Source organism: Onychomys torridus, chromosome 17 (genome assembly GCF_903995425.1).
Source record: "Onychomys torridus chromosome 17, mOncTor1.1, whole genome shotgun sequence".
Lineage (NCBI taxonomy): Eukaryota > Metazoa > Chordata > Mammalia > Rodentia > Cricetidae > Onychomys > Onychomys torridus.
In genome coordinates this window covers 1,545,431-1,573,430 of record NC_050459.1, presented here as the reverse complement: position 1 = coordinate 1,573,430, position 28,000 = coordinate 1,545,431, and the positions used below count along the sequence as shown (strand labels likewise).

The window sequence follows — 28,000 nt, the reverse complement described above, 5'->3', positions numbered from 1 at the left end:
ATAGCTTTTTAATTTTTTTTATCATTTCTTGCATGTATATAAGAAGTTTTTGGTCTTTTCACCCTAATTAAGCTATCTAATCCCCTCCCCATCATGTTGAAACCTCTTCCCAATAGACTCACCTTCGAATTTCACATCTTTTTTTGTGACTCACTGAGCTTAATTTTGATTCTTCATATAAGCATTAGTGGGGGTTATTTACTGAAATATGGACAATCTATTACAACACAGAAAAAAATGACAGAGAGAGAGAGAGAGAGAGAGAGAGAGAGAGAGAGAGAGAAACCACTGACTGCCCATAGTCTTTCAGTAAGTTATGGGAATTCATGAGTTCCTCCCCACTGGATGATGGATGGTAATGGGCACAATTGATGAGGGAAGCCGAAGGACTACTTTACCATTTATTAACAAGAAAAATCCATGCACAATTATCACAAGACGGAATAGGGAATCTGAACTGGGTCACCAGCTGCTCCACTACTGACACTTGACCCCACATTCCACATTCCAAAAGGGTCAGTGCATCCCTTGACCCTGCCTTATATTTGGATCAGATCCATTTCCAAAGAAAATCCCATCTCTTGGACCCAAATGCTCCTTTCAAATTGGCTAGTGGACTGGTGACAGAATTCCCATAACATTTCCCCCTTTTGTCTAATTATGAAGGAAAGGTTCTGGTCCTATCATAATAAAACAATATACAATAAGAATTATTATCAAGTATTGTCCAGAAGAAAGGAAAGGTAATAACCTAAACTATCAGAGACTGCGGGGGTCCAGCCCTTGATAGTCCCTTCCCAGGGTCCAGGAAGAATCTACAACCAGCTGATAATTTAATCTTTGAGGATAAGAAATGAATCTATGTACATGAAACTTCATAGTCCATACCCTTTATTATTCTGTGTCAGTTCTCTCTCTACACAGCTTATACTCTGTTCTCATGCCTAGCTCCTTCCTTGCCTGATTTGTCTCTACCTTTATCTGTTGTCCCCTCTAAGTTCTATCTTAATTCTTTCATCTTAGTTCTGCCCCATCTAGAGTCTCATCCATCTAGTTCTTTCTCATCTTAGCTCCTCCCCCACCTTCTTTCTCATCTTGTTCTTCCCCATCTGGCTCTTCCTCATCTTCCATCTTGTTCCTCTAGTACTCTCTTCTAGTCCTTCAGTCAAGTTCTTCCCCATCTAGTTCATTCCTCTCAGGCTAGTTCTTCCCATCTTGTCCATTCCGCTCCAGTTCTTACCCATCTAGTTCTTCTATTCTCTTTTGTCCTCTCTCTCTCTCCTCCTCCTCTCTGCTTCCTTATTCTCTCTGTTCTCCCCAAGCAATAGCAATCCTCTGGCTGAGCAAGGTTGAATTCTTATGGTATCATAAAGGCAGGTAAGAACTTTCCTCATGCAGTAATCTTCAGGCTTTCTTTTACAACCAAAATGGGAGTGGTAAAAGAGGAGGTCAACTGAATGCTAATGACCGGTTAGTATATGAAAAAGGGGATCTATGTGCTCAGTCTACATTCCTAGAAGTGGTTAGGTAAGAAGTTAGGGGTCTATTAGTAAGGCTGTATAAGACAGGAGGGTCTCACCCTAAATTATACAAGAAATAAAGCTATCGCCTGACCTAGGAGACAGGTGTTGTTTCATTTGGCCTTGGATGCTTGATAGACATTTTAGATAAATACACTGTTAGGAATTCTTGGAAGCTTGCATAGCATTATAATAAAATCACTGTAGGAACCAGCTAATATATATACAAAAGCTGAAATATCACCAAGACTCCTTAAGCCATGGCTTGACCTTTGGAGAAGTCCTTGACTTTTCTAAGTGGTAGCTTTTGTGATAGTAGCTGGAGTCCATTACATTTTCTGCAGCTTGCAGCACTAAACAAAAGTGAAACTATGTACAACAAGAACAATTATTAAGAAATACATTCTAAATTTCCAGACCATAAGTAATTAGAAAATTTATAGAGATTACTCCAATAGCTGTCCTCTCCTAAAGAATCCAAAGTTTTATACTTAATATGTTTTTTGCTAAGATTCAGGAAAACTGTAACTAATTGTCTAGTCTTCAACCCCCATCAAAGACCTAAGAAGGAAAATAATATTACCTTAGTAATCAGGAAGTGCAAGCAAGGCACTTCTGGAAAAAAAAAAGTAAGAAATAACAGAAACAGTTGGCTGCCTGGACAGTCACACAGGTTCCTCTGTAACACTGGGACTTCTATCTTTGGCCTACAAGCCTAGAATAACTGACAGACTGTAGTGGATAGCCATCCCAGCATTGGGAACACCGCCGGACTGCGCTATACCTTTGCCAGACCCTGCAACCTACCCCTTCATTTGTAAGTTAGCCCACAAAATAAACCTCCCTTTTAGCTACGTGGAGTGGCCTTAATAATTTCACCAATAACAGACCTTTTTCGGAAGTGGGAAATTTTGAATGAATGTCGTATCCTGTCTGAAAAAATTCAGCAGTTGCATTTCTTTGTGTCTTGCTTGTCCAGATTGGACAGTGTACTTACTGTCAGCAAGCAAGGCAAGGGCAGTTTCTTACCCTAAAGGCCATTTGTGCCACAGAGAAAGCAAGCCCCATATGGAGTGTCCTCAGTGCCCATCATCCTTTTTAGAAGTAGATCAGTGCCACCAGGAGCAAATGCGTCCATCTCATGTCAAGAAAAGTCTAAAACATTTTAAATGCCATATTCTATAGTTCTTTGAAGTATTTGAAGAGTACATATCTAATTGAAACATACCTCTGTATACCTAGGAAACCTAACTAACATGACTATAAGTTGGAGAAATATTGGTGAATATTATCCTGTAATTCTTTATTATCAGATATAGCTTTTAAGGATTAAAACTTCTCATTGCATAAATAAACAAGCTTTATAGGTAATACCTTAAGTAAAAATAGAAAAAGATATACATGATAAGGATAACAACCTCAAATTTGAAATATATACAAAATATAAATTGTAATATATACAGTATACAAAATATCTTAAACAGAAGCAGAAACATATATACAGTATAACAAAAATAACCTTAAATTTGTACCAATATACAAGAATCCATGCCAATGTATCAATATACAAGAATCCATAACAATGTAAATTATTTTAAATTGATAATTGCTTTTTTAGTTTGAAAGTAGATTTAATAAACTACCTTTTTATCCTATCATATCTATCCTCTCTTTTTTTTTTCCAAACAAGATCCCTGAATCTAATCTCTTTTGTTCAGCCCCTTACCCTATAAGAACTTGTAACCAATCCCTCTACATGATGACAAATATCTATAATCCTAAGAAAGACCAAAAACCATCCACCTCACCTATTGGGAAAGTGGATGTTGTATTCTTAAAATTACTTCCTTCTGTCTGTAGGGACAATGGCATATCTAGAAGACTCTGTTAAGACTGAAACAATGGTTAAGTCTTGGGAGAACTAGCTTCATCATTTGTTGCCAGTCTTTGAGTAATGGGAAAGTATAGAACTTATCTGAAATCCTGGCTGGAGTGGTGCATGAGGCTGGACCATCTCAGGTAGCCACCCTGGAAATGTCCTGAGAAGGTTGTATTCTAAAGCCAATCTTTGGGTTGTGGTAATCAGCTTAGTGGCATTATTCCAATCCAGGTAGAATCATCATTGTGGGGCTCCATCATCCTTTTGGAGACTTTAGAGAATGCTGATAGGAAAGTTTATCATTCACTGTAGAAAACATAAACGTATTAAATGTTGTATGTTGTAAATCTTAGGAAGGCTAAAGGATGATGATACATTAAATACATCTGGGATATCCAGGTTTAATTCCTAAATATCTATTTAAACTCAAGCATGAAATCATGCATGGGAAGCTACATGAAACCTAAGGTTAGAATTAGTTAGTGCTTTATGATATCATTAGTATCAAAACAGAAATTTAAAATTTTGAGATTGTATTTATACCTTAAAAGTTTTAGAGTCAAGATAAATTTGAGGGATATAAGATTTGTGACAATAAATCCCTAGATTTTGTCCCTAGCTTTTGGTTTTCTTCTGTCCTATATCAGACATCTAGCTCTTCTAATATGAGACAGAGACTATGAATTTTCTTTTAACAACATTCTTAGGTTTAGAGAAGGAGAAAGCCACACTCCAATTCCAAAGCCAGCTTTAGTTTTTAATTGAGTTAGGACTGCATAAAGACCACCTGTTTAACATGACTGCAGAAACTTGCAAAAACAAACATTTTGAAAGGTTTATAAAACTTTATCCTGTTGAAAGTATATTATACCATTAGGCCAGATTATTCCTTTTCTTGGTAATTTTGTTGATAGCTCTACCCTCTTTTTTAAATGCTTATTTGTCCAAAGGTTTTTGAATTCCTCAAAATGGATGTTTTTATTTTCCTAGACAGACAAAAACAGAACTATGCCCTGACTTTAATTAGGTGAGTTTTTCTTTTTGACAGGTTGAATCGCCACATTGGTTGATGAACAATCACCTCTCCTCATCAAGAGGTCTCTCATGTTCAAATCAAATCTTTATTAATTTTGATGGTATCCACAGCTTTTTGTCTCCTCTGGAAACAAAAGCAAAACCCCTTCCTCAATGTACACAATGTTCCCAAATGACACATTTCCTGGTTTCCATGAGCTCAATACATCCTTAAAGTATACAGGATGATTTAATTCAGTAGTTTTTCTACTGTCAAATGTCTTTCCTCATCTGTCGTTCATTAGCATTTAGAAAATTTAAAGTTAGTAAAGCATTATGTAATTTATCTCGGGGGGGGGGTCTTTATTACCCCTTACTGTTCATTAAACATTTCTCTTAAAGTGTGATTAGATCTTTTTGTAACTGCTTGTCCTGTTAGATTGTGTGGTACACCTATAACATGCTTTACATTGTAATATGCAAAAAACTGTTCCATTTTACTAGAGACATATCCTGAAGCATTGTCAGTCTTGATTTGTACAGGTATTTCCATGATCGCCATAACTAATAGCTGTATAATTATAAAATCAGCTTTTCAGAACCCATTGAAATCCTGAATATGTATCTATGGTATGGTATACATATTTTAATTTTCCAATGCTGCAAAATGAAACACATCCATTTGTGAAATTTCATTTCTTTGAGTACCCTTTGGGTTACTTCTTGAAGTACTGGAGTTTGGTTATACAAGGAACAAGTAGGATATTTTCTTATCATTTCCTTGGCTTGTTGCCAAGTGATAGGAAAATCTTTTTTCAAACCCTTGCTATTGACATAGTGTTTTTTAATGAAAATTTGAGGCTTCTAGCAAATTTTCCTACCAATAGTTGACCCATTTCCTCATTACATTGTGCTATAGGGATTAGTAGACCCATATGGGATCTAATAGGTGTTTTATATATAAGGGATGGTTTTATTTCTGATTATTTATTGTAAATGAACAAAATCAATTCTTTATCACCTGGAAAAAAATTCAGCAGCTTCAATATGTAATACAACACTTTCTGCATATTGTGAGTCAATAACTATATTAAGAAGTTCTGAGAAATCTTATTTATATATATGATATATTTATATATATATATATATATATATTTATATATGAGAATGGCATATAATTCTGACTTTTGAACAGAGTGATAAGAAATTTGAGCCACTTTATTAAAATGTCCTGATTTATAACCTGTCTTTTGTGATTTCTTTGCATGAGTATTGAATGTAGGGGCTCCAGAAACTGGTGTTCCCCATATAATGTGAGGAAGGATCCAATTAATACTCTTTATAAAGTACATTTTCTTTCTTTTGGGATATTTGTTGTTAATCTCTCCCAACAGATTACTGAAAGCTCTTTGCCAATGTTCATTTTCTGCCATAAAGAGGAAATTTCACCATTATTAAAAGGTACTACAATTTAGCGGGGTCTATACCTGCTAATTAATGAAGTCTCAATTTTCCTTTTAGAATCAATTCAAAAACCTTTTCTTCATATCTTGAATTCTTCACTCTGTGTATTAAATATGTCCATTCTAAGATATTACCTTCTCTCTGCATTAAAATGCTTGTAGGGGAATGCATAGAAGGTAAAATAACCATAATGCAAGCACGTTCTGGATCCAAAGAATCTACATGTGCATTCTGTAATTTCTTTCATACCAAAGCCAATTCTCTCTCAGCTTCAGCTGAGACTATTTAAGTCCTTGCCATCTTATAAGGTTTAAAACAATTTACTTAGTTCTTGAGTTTTTAATTAAATTGTGGGCCATAGCCAGTTAATGACTCCTAGCAATTTCTGAAAATCATTAATAGTCCACAATTGCTCTCCCCTTATTTGTACCTTTTAAGGTTGAATTCTTTGTAAACCTATTTTATATTCTAGGTAATGAATAGAACATCTTCTTTGTATTTTTTCAGGAGCAATTTGTAATCCCCAACAAGGCAAAATTTTCTTTACTTCTTCAAACATTCTTTCTAAAGTATCTACATTTGAATCAGCAAATATGATATCTTCCATATAATGGTAAATTATAGATTGAAGGAATTATACACGAATCATTTTCAATGACTGTCATACAAAATATCGGCCCAGGGTAGGGCTGTTTAATGTCCTTTGTAGGAGAACTTTCCATTGATATCTCTTAACAGGCTGAGAATTATTATTAGTAGACATTGTGAAGTCAAATTTTTCTCTCTCCTTTTTCTTGTAAAGGTATAATGAAGAAACAATCTTTTAAATCAATAACTATAATAGACCATCATTTAGGTAATAGGGAAGGCAGGAGAATTCCAGGCTGTAAAGAGTCCATTGGCTGAATTACTTTATTTATGGCTCCTAAATCTGTTACTAATCTCCATTTTCCAGATTTCTTTTTCATAACAAATACAGAAGAATTTTAAGAAACGTTTGATTCCTCAATATATTGAGCTTTTAGATGCTTCTGTACCAGCTGTTCTAAGGCTGTAATTTTTCTGATGTCAAAGACATTGTTCCACCCAGACAGGTTTGTTAGTTAACCATTTTAAAGGTAGGGCTATTGGTAGCTCTGAAAAAATCAACAGCTATTTTGCCCTGTTTTTGTATAACCTGAATGGTCAGTGATTATTCCTTATAATGCCTTTTAATATTTTCCCAAAAATACATGTTAATTTATGGGTTAATTCTGTTATCAGAGGAGTGTTAGTCTGGGTATTCCATTGCAGTAACAAATCACATCCACATAAATTCCTTGCCACATTAGCCACATATGGCTTCAATTTTCCTCTCTGTCCTTCTGGACCTATACATTCAACCCATCTCCTGTTTTGAGATAAAGTTCTAATCCTTAAAGCTGAATATTCACCTCCTGAAGAGGCCAATTTGGATGCCAAGATTCTTGTGCAATTATCATTACATCTGCCTCTGTGTCTACAAAACCTTCAATTACATTGTCATTTATTCATATTTTTAGATTTGGTCTTTGACCATTTATAGAAGTTTGCCAAAATATTTGCTTTATGGTTTCTCCTGAAATTTTTGTTTTATCTTCTAAAGATGTTCTATCATCCAGAGCAGTATCAATTTTTACAATAGGCATTAAATCTTTTAATTGCCCTTGGGAAGAGTTTCCCCTATGGTGACAGGAAATGACTGAACCAAATTGGACATGGTGGACTGAATGGGGCCCCCAAGGTGTTTCCCATTGGTAAAGGATTGCCTTGCCTGTCTCTTTTTGACCAGCATCCCTTGGTCCAATGTTAGCCTTTGCTATATCTTCTGCATGCTCCAGAAGGTTAGGGCCTTCTGTGTAAATTATTATCTCTAGAAGAAACATTGTTTCTATGAATGCCCTATCTACTAAAATTCCTTTTTAAATGAACTTGGTTTCCGCAATTAAAACATTTTGACATTTTGATTTTTCCTTAAGTCATTGGAAATCATCCAAGTATTATCATGATTATGAGACTCAATATTGACTGTGTGTTGGATCCATTGCTCTACGGGTGCAGATTTTGCCTTTAAAGGCCATATTAACCTTCTGCATTGTGAATTAGCATCTTCAAATGCCATAGATTCAATTAACTTTTGGATATGATATCACTCTATTCACAGATGAAGTCGATCTTTGCGAAAATTCAGTGAAGGCTTATTTTGGGCCTTATATAACTTTAGAAAATGGCTCAAATCCTCTTTCCTAATTCTTGAATCTTGTTCCAGGCATTTAAGGCTGCTGTATCATAGGGACAAGGTGTGATCATCAAATGTAGCATGACTATTGATATCAGCATAATGGCCCTCACCAAGGATTTGATCTTGGGAAATCTGATAATCTTTAACCCTACTTTGATGTTTGAGGGCCTTAGCTTCCTTTCTCAACCAACTGTTCTACTCTAAGAACTATATTCCAATACTACTGACTTTAAATCTTTCCAGTCTTTTGGAATAATTTTGTTCTGAGTGGACCTTGTATTAAATATTTGCCTCATGTAAGATAAATGCATACCATAGGAAACTATTGTTCCCTTAAATCTCTTTAAGTATATCATTTCTATAGGATCCCATTTAACTTTTGTATGGACCTGGAGATACCTGTCATCTGGTGGTCTCTCTTGAATGGTAACATGATAAATCAAGATTGGTTTTTTAATAACCTTGGGCCACTCCTCTTTAAAGGGGAAGTGCTGTGGATATCGCTCTGTATAAATAAAATGCTGTTTGGCCAGTGGCCAGGCAGGAAGTATAGGCGGGACAAGAGAGAAGAGAATTCTGGGAAGTGGAAGGCTGGGGGAGGAGAGACACTGCCAGCCACCGCCATGACAGAAATAGACATAAGGTACTGGTAAGCCACGAGCCACGTGGCAAAGTATAGATTAATAGAAATGGGCTAAACATAAGAGTAAGAGCTGGAAAATGATAGGCCTGAGTTAATGGCCAAACAGTTTAAATAATATAAGTGTCTATATGTTTATTTTATAAATGGGTGTTGAACTAACCAGGCTTGGCAGGGGCTGGAGAGAAGGTTACCAACTACATCTGTAAAATAATGGTCAGATTGGTTCTCCTCTGCCTGTACCTGAATGCTTTTATTATCTGTTTTAATAAAATTTTCTAAGGCTAGTAATTTATCAGTAGTGGCCTTTTCTAAGACTTGCATATTTTGAATTGTAAACATTTCTAAGTTTTGATAGTATCAGTCACCTTTTCAGTCTCTTCATCAGTAAATATTTCTAACGCTTTTTATCGTGGCAGTCAGGATTGTATTATTCTCCTCAGTAACCATTTGTAAGGCTTGCACATTATCAGTAGTAGCCCTTTCCAAGGCTTGTGTCTTTTGACTAGTAAGTTTTTCCAAGGTTTGCATATTATCAGTCACCTTCTTGTTCTCCTCATTAGTAAATATTTCTGAATCCCTCATCTTGTTAGTCAAAACTGTATTATTCTCCTTAGTAACTGTTTGTAAGGCTTGCATATCATCAGTAGTAGTGTTTTCTAAGGCCTGTGTCTTTTCAGTACTATCTCTCTCATATTTGGCACAGTTATTAAACCATTTTTAAGGATTAATGTGAATTGCCAGACTGACAACAATTATGATCAAAATTGTATCAATCCCAGATAAGTTGTTTATCAGTTAGTTTTTCTACCATCCTGCCCATAGCAGCAGCCTAATTCCCTGTATTGTGGTATTCCCAACCATTGACCTGGGAAAGGCTTTAAGATTGTCCTTCTCCCTTATTTTTTACCTTATTTATTTATTTATTTATTTACTTAATAGCCTGGTTTATAGTTTTAAAGTTTTTTATATGTTATTTTATTTTTTTATAATTTTTTATTTAAAATTTTTTCTTTCCTTTTCCTTTTCTGTTCCACCTCCCTCCTCTTCTCCTGCTTCCCCTACCTACCCCCATCCCACCCCCATCCCCTCCTCATAGAGGGTAAGGCCTCCCTTGGGTAGTCAACACAGGCTAGCATACCAAGTTGAGGCCAGACCTAGCCCCTCCCCCTGCATCAAGGCTAAGTAAGGCATCACACCATAGGGAATGGGCTCTAAAAAGTCAGTTCTTGTGGCAGAGATAAGTGCTGCTCCCATTACCAAGGGAAACACAAACACATCAAGCCGCACAACTGTCACCCACATTCAGTCCCATGCAAGCTCCCCAGCTGTCAGTCCAGAGTCCATGAGCTCCCACTAGCTTGGGTCAGCTATCTCTGTGGTTTCCCCCATCATGATCCTGGCCTCCCCTTGCTCTGGTAATCCCTCCTCCCTCTCTTCAACTGGACTCCAGAATCTTGGCCAAGTGTTTGGCTATTGGCCTCTGCATCTGCTTCCATCAGTCCCTGGATGTAAGTTCTGTGATGACAATTAGGGTAGACACCAATCTCAATGCAGGGGAAGTCTAGTTCAAAGCACCCACTCCACCATTGCTATGAGTCTTAGCTGGGACAATCTTGTGAGTTTCTGGGGTTTTCCCCAGCTGCAGCTTTCCCCTTAATGGTACTTTCTGTCAAGATATCTCTTTCATTGTTCTCCCTCCCTATCTTTCACCCAACTCAACCATCCCAAGCCCTCATATTCCCACCTTCCATCCCCTTCTTCCTACTCTCCACTCCCAGTTTACCCAGGAGATCTTAACCCTTTCCCCTCCCTGGGTCCATCCATGTGTGTTCTTCTTAGTGTTCTCCTCTTTACCTAGTTTCTCTGGGGTTGTGGATTGTAGCCTGATTATCCTCTGCTTTGCATCTAATATTCATTTATGAGTGAATATGTACCATATTTGTCTTTCTGGGTCTGGGTTACCTTACTCATGGTGATTTTTTCTTGTTCCATCCATTTCCCAACAAATTCCATGATGATTTTTTTTTACCACTGCATAATACTCCATTGTATAAATGTACCACATTTTCTTTATCCATTCTTCAGTTGAAGGGCATCTGGGTTGTTTCCAGGTTCTGGCTATTACAAATAATGCTGCTATGAACAGAGTTAAGCAAATGCCCTTGTGGTGTGGTTGAGCATCTTTTGAGTATATGCCCACTATTGGTGGGTCTTGAGGTAGGTTTTCTGAGATACTGCCATACTGATTTCCAGAGTGACTGTACAAGATTGCATTCTGATCATCAGTAGACGAGAGTTCCCCTTGCTCCACATCCCCTACAACATAAGCTGTCATCAGTGTTTTTGATCTTAGCCATTCTGACATGTGTAAGATGGTATCTCAGAGACTTTTTGATTTGCGTTTCCCTGAGGGCTAAGGATGTTGAATATCTCCTTAAATGTCTTTTGGTCATTAAGATTCTTCTATTGAGAATTCTCTGTTCGGCTCTGTAGCCCATTTTTAATTAGATGATTTGATATTTTTATGACTAGTTTCTTGAGTTCTTTATATATTTTGGATATCACCCCTCTGTCAGATGTGGGGTTGGTGAAGATCTTTTCCCGTTCTGTAGGCTGTCTTTTGTCTTATTGACCGTGTCCTTCACCTTACAGAAGCTTCTCAGATTCAGGAGGTCCCATTTGTTAATTGTTGCTCTCAGTGTCTGTGCTACTAGTATTACATTTAGGAAGCAGTCTCCTGTGCCAGTGTGTTCAAGGCTACTTCCTACTTTCTCTTCTATCAGGTTCAGTGTATTTATTTTGAAGTCTTGATCCACTTTGACTTGAGTTTTGTGCATGGTGATAGATATGGATCTATTTGCAATCTTCTGCATGCTGACATCCAGTTATGCCAGCACCATTTGTTAAAGATGCTTTCTTTTCTCCATTGTACAGTGTTTGCTTCTTTGTCAAAAATCAGATGTCCATAGGTGTGTGCATTAATGTCAGGGTCTTGGATATTACTCCATTGATCAACATGTCTGTTTTTATGCCATTACCAATCTGTTTTTATTATTATAGCTCTATAGTAGAGCTCAAAGTCAAGGATGGTGATGCCTCCGGAAATTCCTTTATTGTATAAGATTGTTTTGACTATCCTGTTTTTTGTTGTTTTTTCCATATGAAGTTGAGTGTTGTTCTTTCAAGGTCTGTGAAGAATTGTGTTGGAATTTTGATAGAGACTGCATCAAATTTGTAGATTGCTTTTGGTAAAATTGTCATTTTTACTATGTTGATCCTAACTATCCAAGAACATGGCAGATCTTTCCATTTTCTGATATCTTCTTCAATTTCTTTCTTCAAAGACTTAAAGTTCTTGTCATACAGGTCTTGTTTATTTATTCATTTCTTATTCATTCATTTATTCGTTTCTCTCTCTCTCTCTCTCTCTCTCTCTCTCTCTTGTTTTTCAAGACAGGGTTTCCCTGTGTAGCTTTGCGCCTTTTCCTGGAGCTCACTTGGTAGCCCAGGCTGGCCTCGAACTCACAGAGATCCGCCTGGCTCTGCCTCCCAAGTGCTGGGATTAAAGGCGTGTACCACCACCGCCTGGCCATTTATTCATTTCTTATTCATTCATTTATTCATACATTCATTCGTTTGTTTTATGTATTTATTTATTCATTCATTCGTTCGTTTGTTTTATTTATTTATTCATTCGTTCGTTCGCTCGTTTGTTTGTGTGTTTGTTTGCTTGTTTGCCTGGTTTACCATTTAAAAGTGGCTTACCACAGGTCCAATCATCAGAGAATTGTTGTAGATGCAGTGATGATGTTTGACCAGCAGGTGGAGCCGATAATCGGATGGCAGGGTCCTGAGAAGGTATTCAGATGTAGTAATGATATTTGACCAGCAGGTGGAGGAGGTGCAGCACCAAAGCAGCTCAGAGGGTCAGTAAACTGAGCTGAGGTTCGAAGTGTCTGGACCAAACTCTATCCCAGAGCTTGGGTGGAGCAGAGGCTGTATGGGGAGGCGGCATATGGGACCAGAACTTGTTTCCGTGCTTGTGTGTGGCAAGCAGAACTGTTTCAGAAGGACACCTGGTGGTTCTCAGTGCCCAGACCACAGAAAGATCAGAGAAGCAGAACAGCCAGCCACTAGTTCTTTCCTCTACAAAATCCTCAGACTAAAGAGAGTGAGTTCCGCCAGGTGGTGGTGGCGCACGCCTTTAATCCCAGCACTGGGGAGGCAGAGCCAGGCGGATCTCTGTGAGTTCGAGGCCAGCCTGGGCTACCAAGGGAGTTCCAGGAAAAGGTGCAAAGCTACACAGGGAAACCCTGTCTCGAAAAAACGAGAGAGAGAGAGAGAGAGAGAGAGAGAGAGAGAGAGAGAGAGAGAGAGAGAGAGTTTTCCTATACTGGATCAATCTCATATAGTCCAGTGTGGCCTTGAACACACAGAAATCCAGATGGATCTCTGCCTCCTGAGTGATAGTATTAAAGGTGTGTGCCACCACTGCCTGATCTCTATGTCTAATCTAGTGGCTGACTCTGTCCTCTGATACTCAGGCAAGTTTATTAGGGTACACAATATATCACCACAAGACTTGCCCAAACACTTTGGTTATTTGTCTTCAGTCTGGTACCAACTTCATAAGATAATGTATCTTTTTTAGCTGCACCCTTTTCTGAAGAACATGCAGTTTACTAATCCTGCTGGAGAACAAGTGAATTTGGATGAGAAAATGAAATTGAATGCAGAGTATGACATTCTCAACTACTGGAACTTTCCAGAAGGTCTTGGACTTAAGGTGAAAGTTGGAAAGTTTTCCCCATATGGTCCACTTGATCAACAATTATCTTTATCTGAGGACATGATAGAATGGGCCACAGGAATTACAGAGGTGAGTTAGGTATAATTGTAACACTATGAACTACACATAATAAAACAAATCTTGCTCAGGATCCCCTAACCAAAATGCTATCTGCAATGGACACCCTCTTGCAAAGGAAATAGTAATTTCCTCCAATGAAGTCTCACTTCAGAGCAGGCTCCATACTCAAGAAACTCAGAGTTATTTTTGTAGAACTTTTACATTATATTTCTTTGTCTGGGCACTTTTGTCTTATTGGTGTTTTGCTTTGTGTGTATGTGTGTGTGTGTGTGTGTGTGTGTGTGTGTGTGTGTGTGTTTCTTGGGTTGTTTGTTTGTTTGTTTTCAGTTTTGTTTGCTTGTTTTTTAAGCAGAGAGAAAGAAAGGGCATGGAGTTGGATGCCAGATGTTGTTTGAACTTAGACGGTCTTATACTAAAAAACTCAGAGCCAGATATCAGGGTGAAAGCTGAGAGATCAGAGAAGCAGAACAGCCGGCCACTAGTTCTTATCTCAACAAAATCCTCAGCCTAAAGAGAGTGAGTTTCTCTTTCCTCACGCCGTATATACCTTTCTCTGCCCTACTGTATTACTTCCTGGAATTAAAGACATGTGTGCTTCCCAAGCAAAGGCATGAGATCTCAAGTGCTGGGATTAAAGGGGAATTGGGGGAGATTTGAGAGGAATTTAAGGAAGAAAGATGCACGATCAAAATATTTTGTAAGAAAAAGCTTTTCAGTGTTTTTATATTATATTCCATATTTTTCTCTTTTTTTTTTGCCTGACAGTTTTTATGATTTTTTTTGGTATACTTAAATTTTAAAGTTTTCTATAAATTTTTAAAATATAATTGGTGTATTAAAAATAATTTAAGGGGTTGGGGATTTAGCTCAGTGGTAGAGCACTTGCCTAGCAAGCGCAAGGCCCTGGGTTCGATCCTCAGCTCCAAAAAAAAATTAAATATATAAAATATTGTATGTTGTTTTTGTGGACCCATATAAAACTTAGAATAGTCCTATTTCTGTAAAGAATGAAATAGGAATTTTTAATTGGTATTGCTTTGAATCTGTAAATAGTTTTTGGTGGAATGGTCATTTCCACAATATTAATTCTGCTAATCCTTGAGTATGAGATGTCCTAACATCTTTACTGGGGGAGGGGAGTCAATTACAATAACAAATACAGTGACTTGACAGAAATATTGATGTTAGCTTGCAGTAGAAGATACTTGTGTATTTTCCTTCTTTTCCTAACATGGTTCAGAGACAACATCACCAGAGTACTGACTGGAGAAAATAAACTTCATGGGTTTTTAGAGCTAACATTGTCCATAATTACTTAAATGGTAAAATGAGGTCAGAACTGAGAAACTGAGAAAAGAGGGGGTAAAGTGTGAATGAGAAGCAACAGTGCGTGGTTTAGGGACAGCAGAGAAAATAGTTCACAGTGGTTCACCATGGCAGTGACAGGGGTGTTCTCTGCTCAGGCAATTGTCTCCAGCATACCAGGGAGAATCTCATCCTCCGCTTTATTTCAGCTTCCAGCTGCTCACCCAGTTTTGCTCCAGGCACCAATCCACCCACTGCTTGCATCTCTGTACCCTGACATGTCTTTCTAGTGTCCATGTCCAACAATGCCTCACTGGCTGCTACTTTGTCCTTGACCTGGTGCAAGCAAGATGGTGAAACTGTGTGAGCTTGGCTGTTCCTCTGGGAACAAAAATTCCATGTAGGCTTATTTATTTTTCCTTCAATTCTTTCTCTGCTAAAAGTAGAATCTACTTGGTTTTTACTGTGACTATTGTCTTTCACTGAATCTCGCAGAGGCAGCTTTAATCCATCATCATACCCAGAAATCCCTGAACCATGAATGTGCATTTTAAATTTTATACTTTCAAATTAAGGGAGAGAATTTTCTTATGTGCTATCTGTAACTAGAATGTTCATTTACCAATATGCATCTAAATGTCACAAATTTCATATCAAAATACGTACACCATCTGTTATGGGTTTTCATTATTGACATATCTTTAGGTTGAGTTTGATGACTTCTGAGACCCATTTAGATGTTACTTTTGAATCTATTATCATAGTCACTATGGTGTGGTTTGTGGCAATAGAAACCACTCATGTTGTGGCATCCAGATAGCAAAAGGAAGGATTAGTCCATTGTCCCAATATACCTTCCAATGGCAAACTTCCAATCACTAACTTCCTCACCTTTAAAAAAACTTTTGTCTTTATTTTTCATTATTTATATGCATGTGGGGGAAGGGACTATCTTGTCTGCATGTTGAGCGCAGGTGCTTGTGGAGGCCAAAAGAGGCTGTTGGATCTCCAGAAGCTGGAGTTACAGGCGGTTTTGAGCCATATAGTGTGGGTTCTGGGAACCGAATTCAGGACCTCTGCAAGAGCACTCCATGCTATTAATGCTGAACCATTTTCTCCAGCGCTAAGATCTCTTCACTTAAAGGCTTCACCATGTCCCAGGTTGAAAGTCATCACCATTAAGGGGGCATGTGATATTCAGGCAACATCCAATCAGTTGATTATTTATGGGTACAAAACTATGTTCATTAATGAGCCAGTTCTATGAACAATGTGTTTACTAGAGTAGTAAGCAAAATTCTGAATCGTAACTTGCTCACATCCGATTTTCCTCAGACCCCCCCCACGTCTGTATGCAGTGAAAGTTGTACTCCTGGATTCAGAAAATCCCTCCCAGAAGGAAATGTGGCTTGTTGTTTTGACTGCACTCCATGCCCAGAGAATGAGATTTCTAATGAGACAGGTAAGTGTGTGTTTTGTGGAGAAATTCTCTACTTCTAATTAAACAGTCCTTTTTTATGAGGATTCTGGGCATCTGAACTCAGATTCTCACATTTACACTGCAAACACTTTACACACTGAACCATCTCCCTAGCCCAAGGTGTTTATTAATAAGAAAAAATGTTAAGCAAAGTATAATGATGCACATCTTCTGCACTCAGGAGGGAGAGGCAGGCCGATCTCTGTGAGTTTACAAGCAGCCCATTCTACATAACAAGTTCCAGGATAGCCAAGGCTACATAATGAGAACTGATTCAAAAGTAATTTTAATAGCAAATAAACTTCCTTTGCACGGGTGTTTTTGAATGTTACCACAGGTCTTAGAGGACTGCAGCCTATGATCATCAGTGCTCCTCTCTATATCTTCTGAGGTGGTGTGCAACACTCATGGAATGGCTAGGCCATTTCACACTTACATTCACACATTGTCTCTTTCAGGTGTGGATACACAAAAGGTGACTAGCTGAAGTGATTTGAACCTGAAAGTAGTTGAAATAGTGGAAGGAGCTGGTAAGGAGTTTGAAATGAGCCAGACAAAGATTATTTCCAAATTTTTCATCACCCTGGAGTCAGGGCAAATGTTCCCTTAGGAAGTATGTCTCCAAATACCTCTGAATTGGGCAAAGGGTGACAGATCTTCAAATATCTGTGCTGGGAGAGGGAAGAACAAACATGATCTGCCGACCTCATTCCTAGAACCCTCACACTTAGCTCATAACTTAAAACATAGGCAGCCCTATACTCCCCCACACTCAGAGAAGTTTCAAGGCAAGTACTTTTCACCCTATTCTGTAAGTCTGAATTCCCCATAGTACAGAACTCTTAGCAGGTTTATGTCAGAGACGTGCCCCAGAACCAAGCCTGTCACATGAGTGACCACCCACTGACCATTATAGAAATGAGAAAAGGCAGATGTTTCTGAGAAGCTCAGACAGCAAGACCTTTCTCAGCCAGCTTCCACTAGTGTACACTGAGAATCTGCTGAGTAACACAGAGGTCTCTTCCTCTAAATGAGCCTGATTGACAGGTCTCAGGTGTCTTGTCTTTTGAGACTAGTCTGAAGGGGGTTAGTTTCTACTCCAATAGAGCTAGTGCTCTTGCTCTTGTTCTCACTCTTGCTATCTTCTATCTATCTATCTATCTATCTATCTATCTATCTATCTATCTATCATCTATCTATCTTCTATCTATCTATCTTCTATCTATCTATCTATCTATCTATCTATCTATCTATCTATCTATCTATCTTCTATCTATCTATCTATTTTCTTTCTATCTATCTATCTATCTATCTTTATCTATCTATCTTCTATCTATCTATCTATCTATCTATCTATCTATCTATCATCTATCTATCTATCATCTATCCATTTAGCTATCATCTATCTATCTATCTATCTATCTTCTATCTATCTATCTATCTATCTATCTATCTATCTATTTATCTATCTATCTATTTATCATCTACATATCATCTATCCATTTAGCTATCATCTATCTATCTATCTATCAATCATCTATCTATCTATCTATCTATCTATCTATCAATCATCTATCTATCTATCTATCTATCTATCTATCATCTATCTATCAATCATCTATCTATCTATCTATCTATCTATCTATCTATCTATCATCTATCCATTTAGCTATCATCTATCTATCTATCTATCTATCATCTATCTATCTATCTATCTATCTATCTATCTATCATCTATCAATCATCTATCTATCTATTTATCTATCTATCTATCTATTTATCTATCTATCATCTATCTATCTATTTATGTATCTATCATCTATGTCTTCTCTCCCCCATAACCCACTCCTGCATCAATATAGTCATAATATTGGTGCTAGGTGCTCTTTTTATGACCATTTCACTATGTAAAATATCTAGGTTGCACCAGGCTGGAGCTTTCTTGTTGAATCCTAGTGCTTACTTGTAGCTATTCCTGTTAACAAATAACCAGTCAATGTTGTTTTAGTTCCATCTTGTGGAAAAATATGAGAGTACTCTCTGATTCTTTTCCACTATATTCCCTCTTTCCTGAAGTTCTTTACACCTTTAAGAAAGAAATAAAAGACACTCATCAATTACTGAATTCTTGTAGTTGATAAATATTATGGAAATTACCAAATTAATGACTCAGGGAATCTAGTATTGTGAAGATAAGTAGAAATGGCAAAGTATGGCATATTCCCAATTCAATTCCTAATTTAGTATTGAAATTCCAAATGATGCATAGTGGAACCTGATGTAGACTCAGGGAACCAGGAGGCAAAGGTAGAAGGATGGTTTCAGCCCAAGAGTTCAAAACTCGCATGGGTGACATGGTGAAACATGTCTTTAAAACAAGCCATTGGGTGATGACAATATCAATAGACATACTAACTCAGAAGGGTACATTATCATGGGGTCCTGTAGCAGGGTCCTGCGCTGTTGTTCCCTTTGGGGGAGGGGCTGAGTAGGCGCAGAGTCAATGACACAGACTCTGGGAGAATGTTAAAACAACAAGCTCAGTTATTCAGGAAGAGGCAAGGCTTAAATACCCTCCACCCTGCCCTGGGGGAAGGTCTGATGAACATGCATCTGCTGGGGTGACAATGGCTGCCTCTCATTGGTCCAGGTCATCTCCAGATTATGTCTCAGCTGCTGTTGCTAAGGCCCTTAGGCAAACCCAAGTTGGCTCTCAGAAAGTATCTTATGACTGGTTGGGGCCAGCTGGCCCTCAACCTGTTAGGGCTGAGTCATCCCACAGGGTCCCACCACAAACAAAGAACAGGTAGCAAGGCTGAAAGGAAGAATTAGCCTCTTCCTGGGGATGAGATCCCTGATTGCCTGTCCAATACAAAATGTTCAGCCCTGAAAACATGTACACTAACATGAAAAGTACTTGACAGGTTGTCTTTTTATGCATGCCCATGTATGTGTATATATGTAAATGTATGCATATATGTGTGTGTTGTTGATGTTGGAAAGAGGCTATCAATTAGAGAGTCTGGGGACATGTGGGGAAGTTGGGAGCAGAAACATGGGAGGGATTAGAGGGAAGAAAGGATAAGGGAAGGGGGTAAGCAATATAATTATACTGTAATATAAAATGTAAAAACATTAAATAAGCATTTTTATTTTTTGTTTTATTTTATTTTTTTGAGCTGAGGATTGAACCCAGGGCCTTGCTTGCGCTTGCTAGGCAAATGCTCTACAACTGAGCTAAATCCCCAACCCCAAATAAGTATTTTTAAGTGAGGGCTGGAGAGATTGCTTTAGAGTTAAGAACACTTGCTTGCCCTTTCAGAGGATGCAAATTCAGTTCCTAGCACTCACATCAAGTGGTTCACACCTGCCTATAAAAGTCCAGTTCTGTGGGATCCAATGCCATTGGCCTTCATGGGCACCTGCACTCACATGCATATGCCTATATGCAAACATACTCTCCTTACATATATTTTAAAATAATAAAAAAAATCTTAAAAAAAGAAAAGATACCAAGAATTTTTTTGTTTTGTTTTTAGAAGCTTCATGGTGCAAGCAAATAATCCAGTTACCCAGGAGGCTGTGGTCGGAGGATTATTATAAGTTCAAGGCCATCCTAGGCATCAAAAGGAATCTGATTTCAAAAAGTATTAAGGGAAAGTTTTAAAAGGTTTACTGTAACACACACACAAAAGGAATGGATACTGGGGTATGATATAAAGAGTTAGCAGAAACCAAGTGGGAACTGATTCAGTTTCATTAATATATTTTGTATTGTCAGTAAAACTAATTTCTTTAATATTTAGTATTACTAACACCTTGAATACTCAAATGTATGAATATAAGTGGTGGCATGCTAAAAATCAATCACATCTATAATGGAAACTCTTTTTTAGAGACAGGGTCTCTCTATGTAGTCCTGGCTGTCCTGCAACTCACTAGGTAGGTCAGGCTGCCCTTAACTTCACAAAACTCCACCTGCCTCTGCCTTCCAAGTGCCAGGATTAAAGACATGCCACTATGCCCAGCATATAATGGGAAACATTTTTTAATTCGCCTAAAAAATATGTAATCACCTTCCTGGGAATTGAACTAAGGATGTGTGGCCTAGGTAGCAAGCATCTTTGCCCAGTGAGCCATCTTGAAGGCCCTCTAATGCACTTCCTAGAAGTCTTTGATTAGTGGAGCCAGAGATTTAGCTCAATTGGCAGAGTGTTTGCCTGGGTTTCATCTCCAGCATGGTATACACTGTATTTGGTGATACACACCCATAATTCCAGCACTTGGGAAAAGAAGGGAAGAGGATCAGAAGTCCAAGGTCATCCTCAGCAACACAGTGGACAGAAAAGACTGTCTCAAAAGAGAGGATTTTATTAGTGTATATTTGGTGTACAATGGGTGTTATGAATATTTGTTCACATATAACATGTAATTTGAATATATTAACATCCATATCTTCCCTTGTCCTGCTTCTTCCTTCTAGTAGGTCTTCTCCTTTCCAAGTAGTCCTAAAGTGTGTGTGTGTGTGTGTGTGTGTGTGTGTGTGTGTGTGTGTGTCTGTATGTGTGTGTCTGTGTCTGTGTGTCTGTGTAAAACCTAGGTTTCAATAATGAAAGAAACATGATGGTTGTCTTTGGAAACCTGATTAATTTCATTTAATAAGATAGTTTCTACAACCATACATAATTCTGGTTCCAGGGGATCTGATGCCCTCTGAAGACACCAGGTATACACATGGTACAGGCAAAACACCCATACATGTAAAATACATAAAGCTAAAGAAAAAAATAAATAATAAAAATAAAATGTATTTTCTCATATTGCAAGTGTTATAAAGGGTACACAAGTCTTGGTCACTGTTCTATTGTTCTGAAGGGACACCATGATCACAGCAACTCTTATAAAGGAATCATTTTAGTTGGAGCCTATTTACATTTTCAGAGGTTTACTCCATTATCATCATGGTCATGGCAGGAAACATGGTGGCACACAGGCAGACATGGTGCTGGCAGAGTAGCTGAGAGCTCTACATCTGAATCTGGAGGCAGCAGGAAGAGAGCCACTGGAACTGGCTTGGGCTTTTGAGATCTCAAAGCCTGCCCCCTAATGACACACTTCCTCTAGCCAAGCCATATCTACTCCAGTAAGGCCACATCTCCTAATAGTGCCACTCCCTAGGGACCTATGTAGGGGGACATTTTTATTCAAACCACCACAATCTCCTTGAGCACTGGACTTAGCTCCATTACATTTCCTGGTGCTCCTGTTCTCCTCAAACTGTACATTTGGTATTTTTCCTTGTTCAGCTTGGTCCTTTTCATTATAGATCTGCCTAAGAGTGACCACTAATAACTATGTAACACAGTCAATACTAGGCTGTCTTGAAATCTCTCTGTCAGTATCATTAATCCAAAACTCTTCAATTTAGCATCAGGCAGATTTTTTGGACAAGAGCAGAAAGCAGCTACATTCTTCTCCAAAATACTACAATAACAATAGTCTCTGGGCTATTTACTAATATTCTTCTCCTCTGAAACCTCTTGAGACAGGCTATCAAATCTACATTGCTTGGAGCACCGCTGTCTTCCATGCTCCTATTAGGATGGCCCATTAAGCCCCATTTAAATCATCCAACCACTTTTCTAGTCCAAAGTTCCAAAGTCTTCCACATTCCTCCAACAAACATCATAGTCAGTCCTGTCACATCAGCACCCCAATCCTCGTATCAACTTCTGTCTTGATCATTGTTCTAATGATGTGAAGCAACACCATAACCACAGCAACTCTTAGAAAAGAAAGCATTTAATTGGGGCTTGCTTACAGGTTCAGAGGTTTAGTCCATTATCATCATGGTGGGAAGCAGGGTGGCACTCAGGCAGACATGGTGCTGGAAGAGTATCTGAGAGTCCTACATCTGCATGTGCAGGCAACATGAAGAGAGCCACTTGGCCTGGATTGGGCTTTTGAAACTTCAACTCCTACTCCCAGCGACACACTTCCTCCAACAAGGCCAAACCTCCTAATCCTTCCCAAGTAGTGCCACTCCCTGAAGTCTAAGTATCCGAAGATGTGTGGCCTTTGAAAGCCATTCTTACTCAAGCCAGCACAACACACACGGCATGCATGTGGAAATCAGAAGACAACTTTGGGAGATCAGACCCCTCCTTTCACCTTTTTGCAGGTTCTAGGAATCGAACTCAAGTTGTCAGGCTTGCAGGGCAAGTGTTCTTCTTCCCCATTGGACAGTATTGCCAGACTCTGCCATTGGATGCTTTGTCAAGGCTAAGACTGCATCCTCACCGGCACCCTTCGGCTTTTACCTAAGTATGGTGATGGACACTGAACTAGAGTTCAGGTCAGTTTCTGGGCATGTGCTGTAGGCCCCTGCTTTCTTAGTACATGAGATAGACTTTAGAGACAGAGGACAGCCAAGTTTTTTTTTACTTTCCCAAACACAGTGGTGGTGCTGCTGCTGGTGATGGTAGTGGTGGTGTGTGTGTGTGTTCATGTGTGTGCACATGTGTGTACATGTGTAGGTGAATGTATAGAAGCTAGAGGTCTATATTGGGTGTCTTCCTCAATCACTCTTCACCTTTTTTTGAGACATGATCTCTCACTGAACCTGGAGGTTGCCAATTTGACTAGACTAGCTAGCTACCAAGCCCCAGAGACCCTCCTATCTCTGCCAAATCAGTTCTGGGATTACAGGTGCTTGGAGTTGCACTTGGAATTTTACATGGGTGCTGGGAATTGAGTTACATAACACATACTTTTACTGACGAGCTATTTTTCCAGCCCCTACAGTTTATTTTGTCTCTGATCTGCTCCCTCTTTGTCCCTGTTTAATAAGTCACTCGACACAGCTGGCACCATGTCCCATCTCAACACCTCTCTCAAACAGAACATCAGAATCACTTCCAAGAGTCTGCTTCTAGGACCTGCCATCCAAAAACCTTTCTAAATCTGTTCTCTAATGATTTTATACATGGGTCCCCTCAAATACCTCTTTCAACTTCATGTCTTCTTCATTTTTTGCTTGTTTGCTTGTGTTTGTTTTTATAACCCACTGAGTCTAATTAGTGCTCCCCAAATATACATCCACTATCACATGGTTAACCTACCATGGACTACATCCCCCCCAAAAAAACTGATTTTCCTCCCCCCAAAAGGCATCAACTGCCAGTAGCCTCAGCAAGGGGTGGGGGCTAATAAGGCCCTCCCCTCTCCATACTAGAATGTTAGCTGCCTTGACCTTACGCAGGTCTTGTGCAGGCAACCACACTGGTGGGAGTTCATGGGTGCCACTACCATGTCTTGTCCAGAAGACAGTCTTGCAATACTCCTCCTCACCCTTCTGCTCTTATAGTCTTTCTACTTCCTCTTCCTAGATGTTCCCTAAGCTTTGGGAGGACGGGGTGTGATACAGACATCCCATCCAAAACTTCATTTTGCTGTGGTTGTTCTAGAGTTCTCTTTTATCTTTGGTTTTTAACTTAAAGTGGAGGGAGAGATGATAAACCCCTTCCCTAACACGTTGTTCAGTGGCCTATGTTGGGGTTGGTTGAATCCTTGTAAATCTAATATTTAATATCTTTTCAATAAGCCATAGGCTAAAGAAGAGAGAATGGGGTTAGGGAGATGGCTCAGTAAGTAAAGTACTTACCCATAAACATGAGGACTTAAGTAGATGCCAAATAATCACATAAAAAGCCAGCTGTGGTGATGGCTTGTGCCTGTAATTAGAGCACTGGCCAGGCAGAAACAGACAAACCTCTGGCACTCCCTGGCCGGCCAGCCTAGCCTAATCAGCAAGCCTCAGAGAGACAATATATTACAAAACAAGATAAATTACTCATGAGAAATGCACCTGAGGTTGACCTCTGCCTGCCACATGTATACACACAAGCATGCACACACATGCACCTGCACACCCACAAACATGCGCGTGCACACACACACACACACACACACACACACACACACACACACACAATTAAAAAGAGAGACAAAACACATTACAAAGACTCCAGGATTGAAAATATCATTGCTCAAATATGGTAGAATGCAGATAAAATTGTCTTCAGAAAAAAAAATCTATAAGCTAAACAGTACGTCCACGTGGCGTACGTGTTTTTGTTTAAAAAAGAAAAGTTCTACAAATGAAAGTTTCATCTAAAACTAGAAAAAAACGTGAAATCAAATACAGCGAAAGTAAAGGGGAGGAGAGTATTACCCAGAGAGTATCTTCAGAAAACTATAAGAAAACAAGATAACGAAAAATGAGACTACTAAAAACTAATGTGGCGGCTGGAATGACAAATCGGCGGGGAAGAGCACTGGCTGCTCTTCCAAAGGACCCAGGTTCAATTCCCGGCACCCATGTGGAGTCTCACAACCATCTGCAACTCTAGTTCCAGGGGGATCTGACCCCCTCTTCTGACCTTTGTGGACACTGCGTACACATGGTGCATAAATATACATCCAGCAAAAGACCAAGACAATTTAAAAATAAAATAAATAAAAATTTGAAACTAAATTTTATAAACTGTTTAGAGGTTTGATAACCATCAGGAGGAAAACTGAAAAGATATTAATACTAGAAATGGAGTCATTAAAATTTTAACAATATGAAATGTGGTATAAATAATTTTACATTCACATATTTGAAATTCTCAGTGGATTGACAAGCAGAAAGAACATAAAAGCTAACAACTTCCCCAACAATGCATTTAAATTATCAAGAGCCCACTGCGTAGAGACTAGAGCAATAGCTCAGCATTTCAGAACATCTGCAGCTGTTGCAGACCTGACTTCAGTTCTCAGCACCCACATCTAGTGGCTCACAACCATTTCGAACCATGCACATACACGTAATTAAAGTTTTAAATATTCCTTAATAAAAATTAACCTTTAAAAAAATCCAGTGTCTGTAAATGAAGTGAATTCTTTCCCACAATTTTTATGTTAACACCTTTAAACATTCCCTTTTTTTGTTTGTTGTTGTTTTTTAAGAGAAGGTCTCAGAAAGCCCAGGCTGTCCCTTAACTTTCCAAGTAGCTGAGTCTGGCCTCCTGACTTCACCTCCCAAGTGCAAGGACTACAGATATGTACCACCATGTGGCAAGCTTTCAGAATGTAATACTTACTTATTAAAACTCCTCAAACAGTTGACAACTGTCGAGAAAGAGGAGGGACTGTAAGAGCGTGAATTGTTGAATCCAAGATTGCAAAAAGCACAGGGACAAATAGCCAATCGAATGGAAGCACATGAATTATGAACTAGCGGCTGTGGAGCCCCCAGCTGGATCAGGCCCTCTGGATAAGTGAGACAATTGAATAGCTTGATCTGTTTTGGAGGCACCCAGGCTGTGGGACCAGGACCTGTCCTTAGTGCATGAGCTGGCTGTTTGGAACCTTGTGCTTACACAGGAACACTTTGCTCAGTCTGGAAGGAGGTGACAGGACCTGCCTGTACTGAATCCACCAGGTTTAAATGAATCCCCAGGGGAGTCTTAGTCCTAGAGGACATGGGAATGGAGGGGAGGGGCTGGGGGGAAGGTGGGGGCAGGAGCGGGGAAGACAGGGGAACCCATGGCTGATGTATAAAATTAAAACTAATGATAATAATAATAAAATAATTAAAAAAATATAAAATCAAAAAAAAACTCCTCAAACAGAAGAAATGCAACCAAAGAAGTCAGTTCATTGTGAAGCTACATTTGAACCCCATATCTGAGAATACCACTACAAGAAAAGAACTTGAGAAGCCCCTTCTTACCTCACTAAATTTATTTTTCAAAATCAAAAGAGTGTGTGTGTGTGTGTGTGTGTGTGTGTGTGTGTCCCCATGTGAGTGGATGTGCATTTGCCACAGTGCACAGTGTCTTTACTTGTTAGATGCCCCATGAGCTCCCGGGAAATATTGTCTCTGTCTCTCATCTTGCTGTAAGGGTGCACTGAGATTACAGATGCTTGTGCTGCTGCACCCAGCTTTTTTGTGGGGGGTCCTGAGAATCCAAACTCAAGTCATCATGCTTAGGCAGCGCATACACTGAATCAGCTCTCCCCAGCCCAGTGTAAGTACATAAGTTTCTGGGAAAGGGGAAAATAGTGATACCAGAATCTTCAGAACAACACATAATTGAATTAGGAGGAGAAACTATAGCTTTGCCCATGTCACCATGCAGGCAATGGGCAGTCATCACATTATTCCCCACAGAGCATTCTTTCATCTGATGCCTAAAGTAACAAAGAAGGGCTATTCGGCTAACCTACTCAAATGAGTAGGTGAAGCGAACAAAAGAAAAATAATGAACTTGAAATAACAAATACACATGTTTTCCCCAGATGTGGATCAGTGTGTGAAGTGTCTAGATCATCAATATGCCAACACAGAGCGAAACCGTTGCCTACAAAAATCCACGACCTTCCTGGATTATGACGATCCCATGGGGATAGGTCTGTCATGCCTGGCCCTGTACTTCTCTGCACTGTCAGTACTAGTTCTTGGGATCTTTCTGAAGCAGCGAGACACTCCCATTGTGAAGGCTAACAACCGTACTCTCAGCTACATCCTGCTCATCACCCTTAACTTCTGTTTTCTCTGCTGTTTTCTCTTCATTGGCCATCCCAACCCAGCTGCTTGCATCCTGCAGCAGACCACATTTGGAGTGTTGTTCACTGTGGCTGTCTCCACTGTCTTGGCCAAAACTGTTACTGTAGTTCTGGCCTACAAGGTCACTGCTCCAGGAAGAAGAATCAGGTGGATGTTGGTAAGACGGGCACCGAACTTCATTGTTCCCATCTGCACCTTGATCCAAATTACCTTGTGTGGGATCTGGCTGGGGAAATCTCCCCCCTTCATTGACACAGATGCATACTCTGAACATGAACACATTATCATCATGTGCAACAAGGGTTCAGTCACTGCTTTCTATTGTGTGCTGGGATACTTGGGGGCTCTGGCCTTGGGAAGCTTCACTGTGGCTTTCCTGGCCAGGAACCTGCCTGACACATTCAATGAAGCCAAGTTCCTGACATTCAGCATGCTGGTGTTCTGCAGCGTCTGGGTCACCTTCCTCCCTGTCTACCACAGCACCAAGGGGAAGGTCATGGTGGCTGTGGAGGTCTTCTCCATCTTGGCTTCCAGTGCAGGGCTTCTAGGCTGTATCTTTGCCCCCAAATGCTACATCATTTTGTTAAGACCAGAAAGGAACTCTATTCAGGGCCTCAGGAACAAAATACATTATAGGTACAAGGCTTAGTAATTTTTTTATTAATTTTTAAGTAAGCACACGAAGTAGATTTCATTATTACATTTCCATACATATATTTTGTTTCTATTCATCCCCCTCACAAACTGATACCCCATCCCTTCTATCTACTTCCTCCTGCTTCTTCCTTATCTTGAAACAATTATCATTTCTGTATTCATCTATGTGTTTCTTTACCCCTTGCCCTTGCCTACCTCCTTCACTTCCCCCTTTTGGCTACTTTCTACTTTCGGGTTGAGGAGAAAGAGAGAAAGAATGCCACCCCCCTGTGGTAGATATATGACTATGTCTT

General features: G+C 39.2%; 1 protein-coding gene across 1 annotated transcript in view; it reads left to right on the top strand.

Moving 5' to 3' along the window:
- The window catches only part of LOC118569148 (vomeronasal type-2 receptor 116-like), a 93,938-nt gene extending 66,239 nt beyond the window's left edge, over positions 1–27,699 (top strand). Inside the window, exons 4-6 of the mRNA XM_036166871.1 lie at positions 13,432–13,659; positions 16,291–16,417; positions 26,783–27,699. Of these exons, the coding sequence (XP_036022764.1) occupies positions 13,432–13,659; positions 16,291–16,417; positions 26,783–27,699 (1,272 nt within the window). The remainder of the gene's footprint in view (positions 1–13,431; positions 13,660–16,290; positions 16,418–26,782) is intronic.
- The last annotated feature ends 301 nt before the right edge of the window (positions 27,700–28,000 follow it).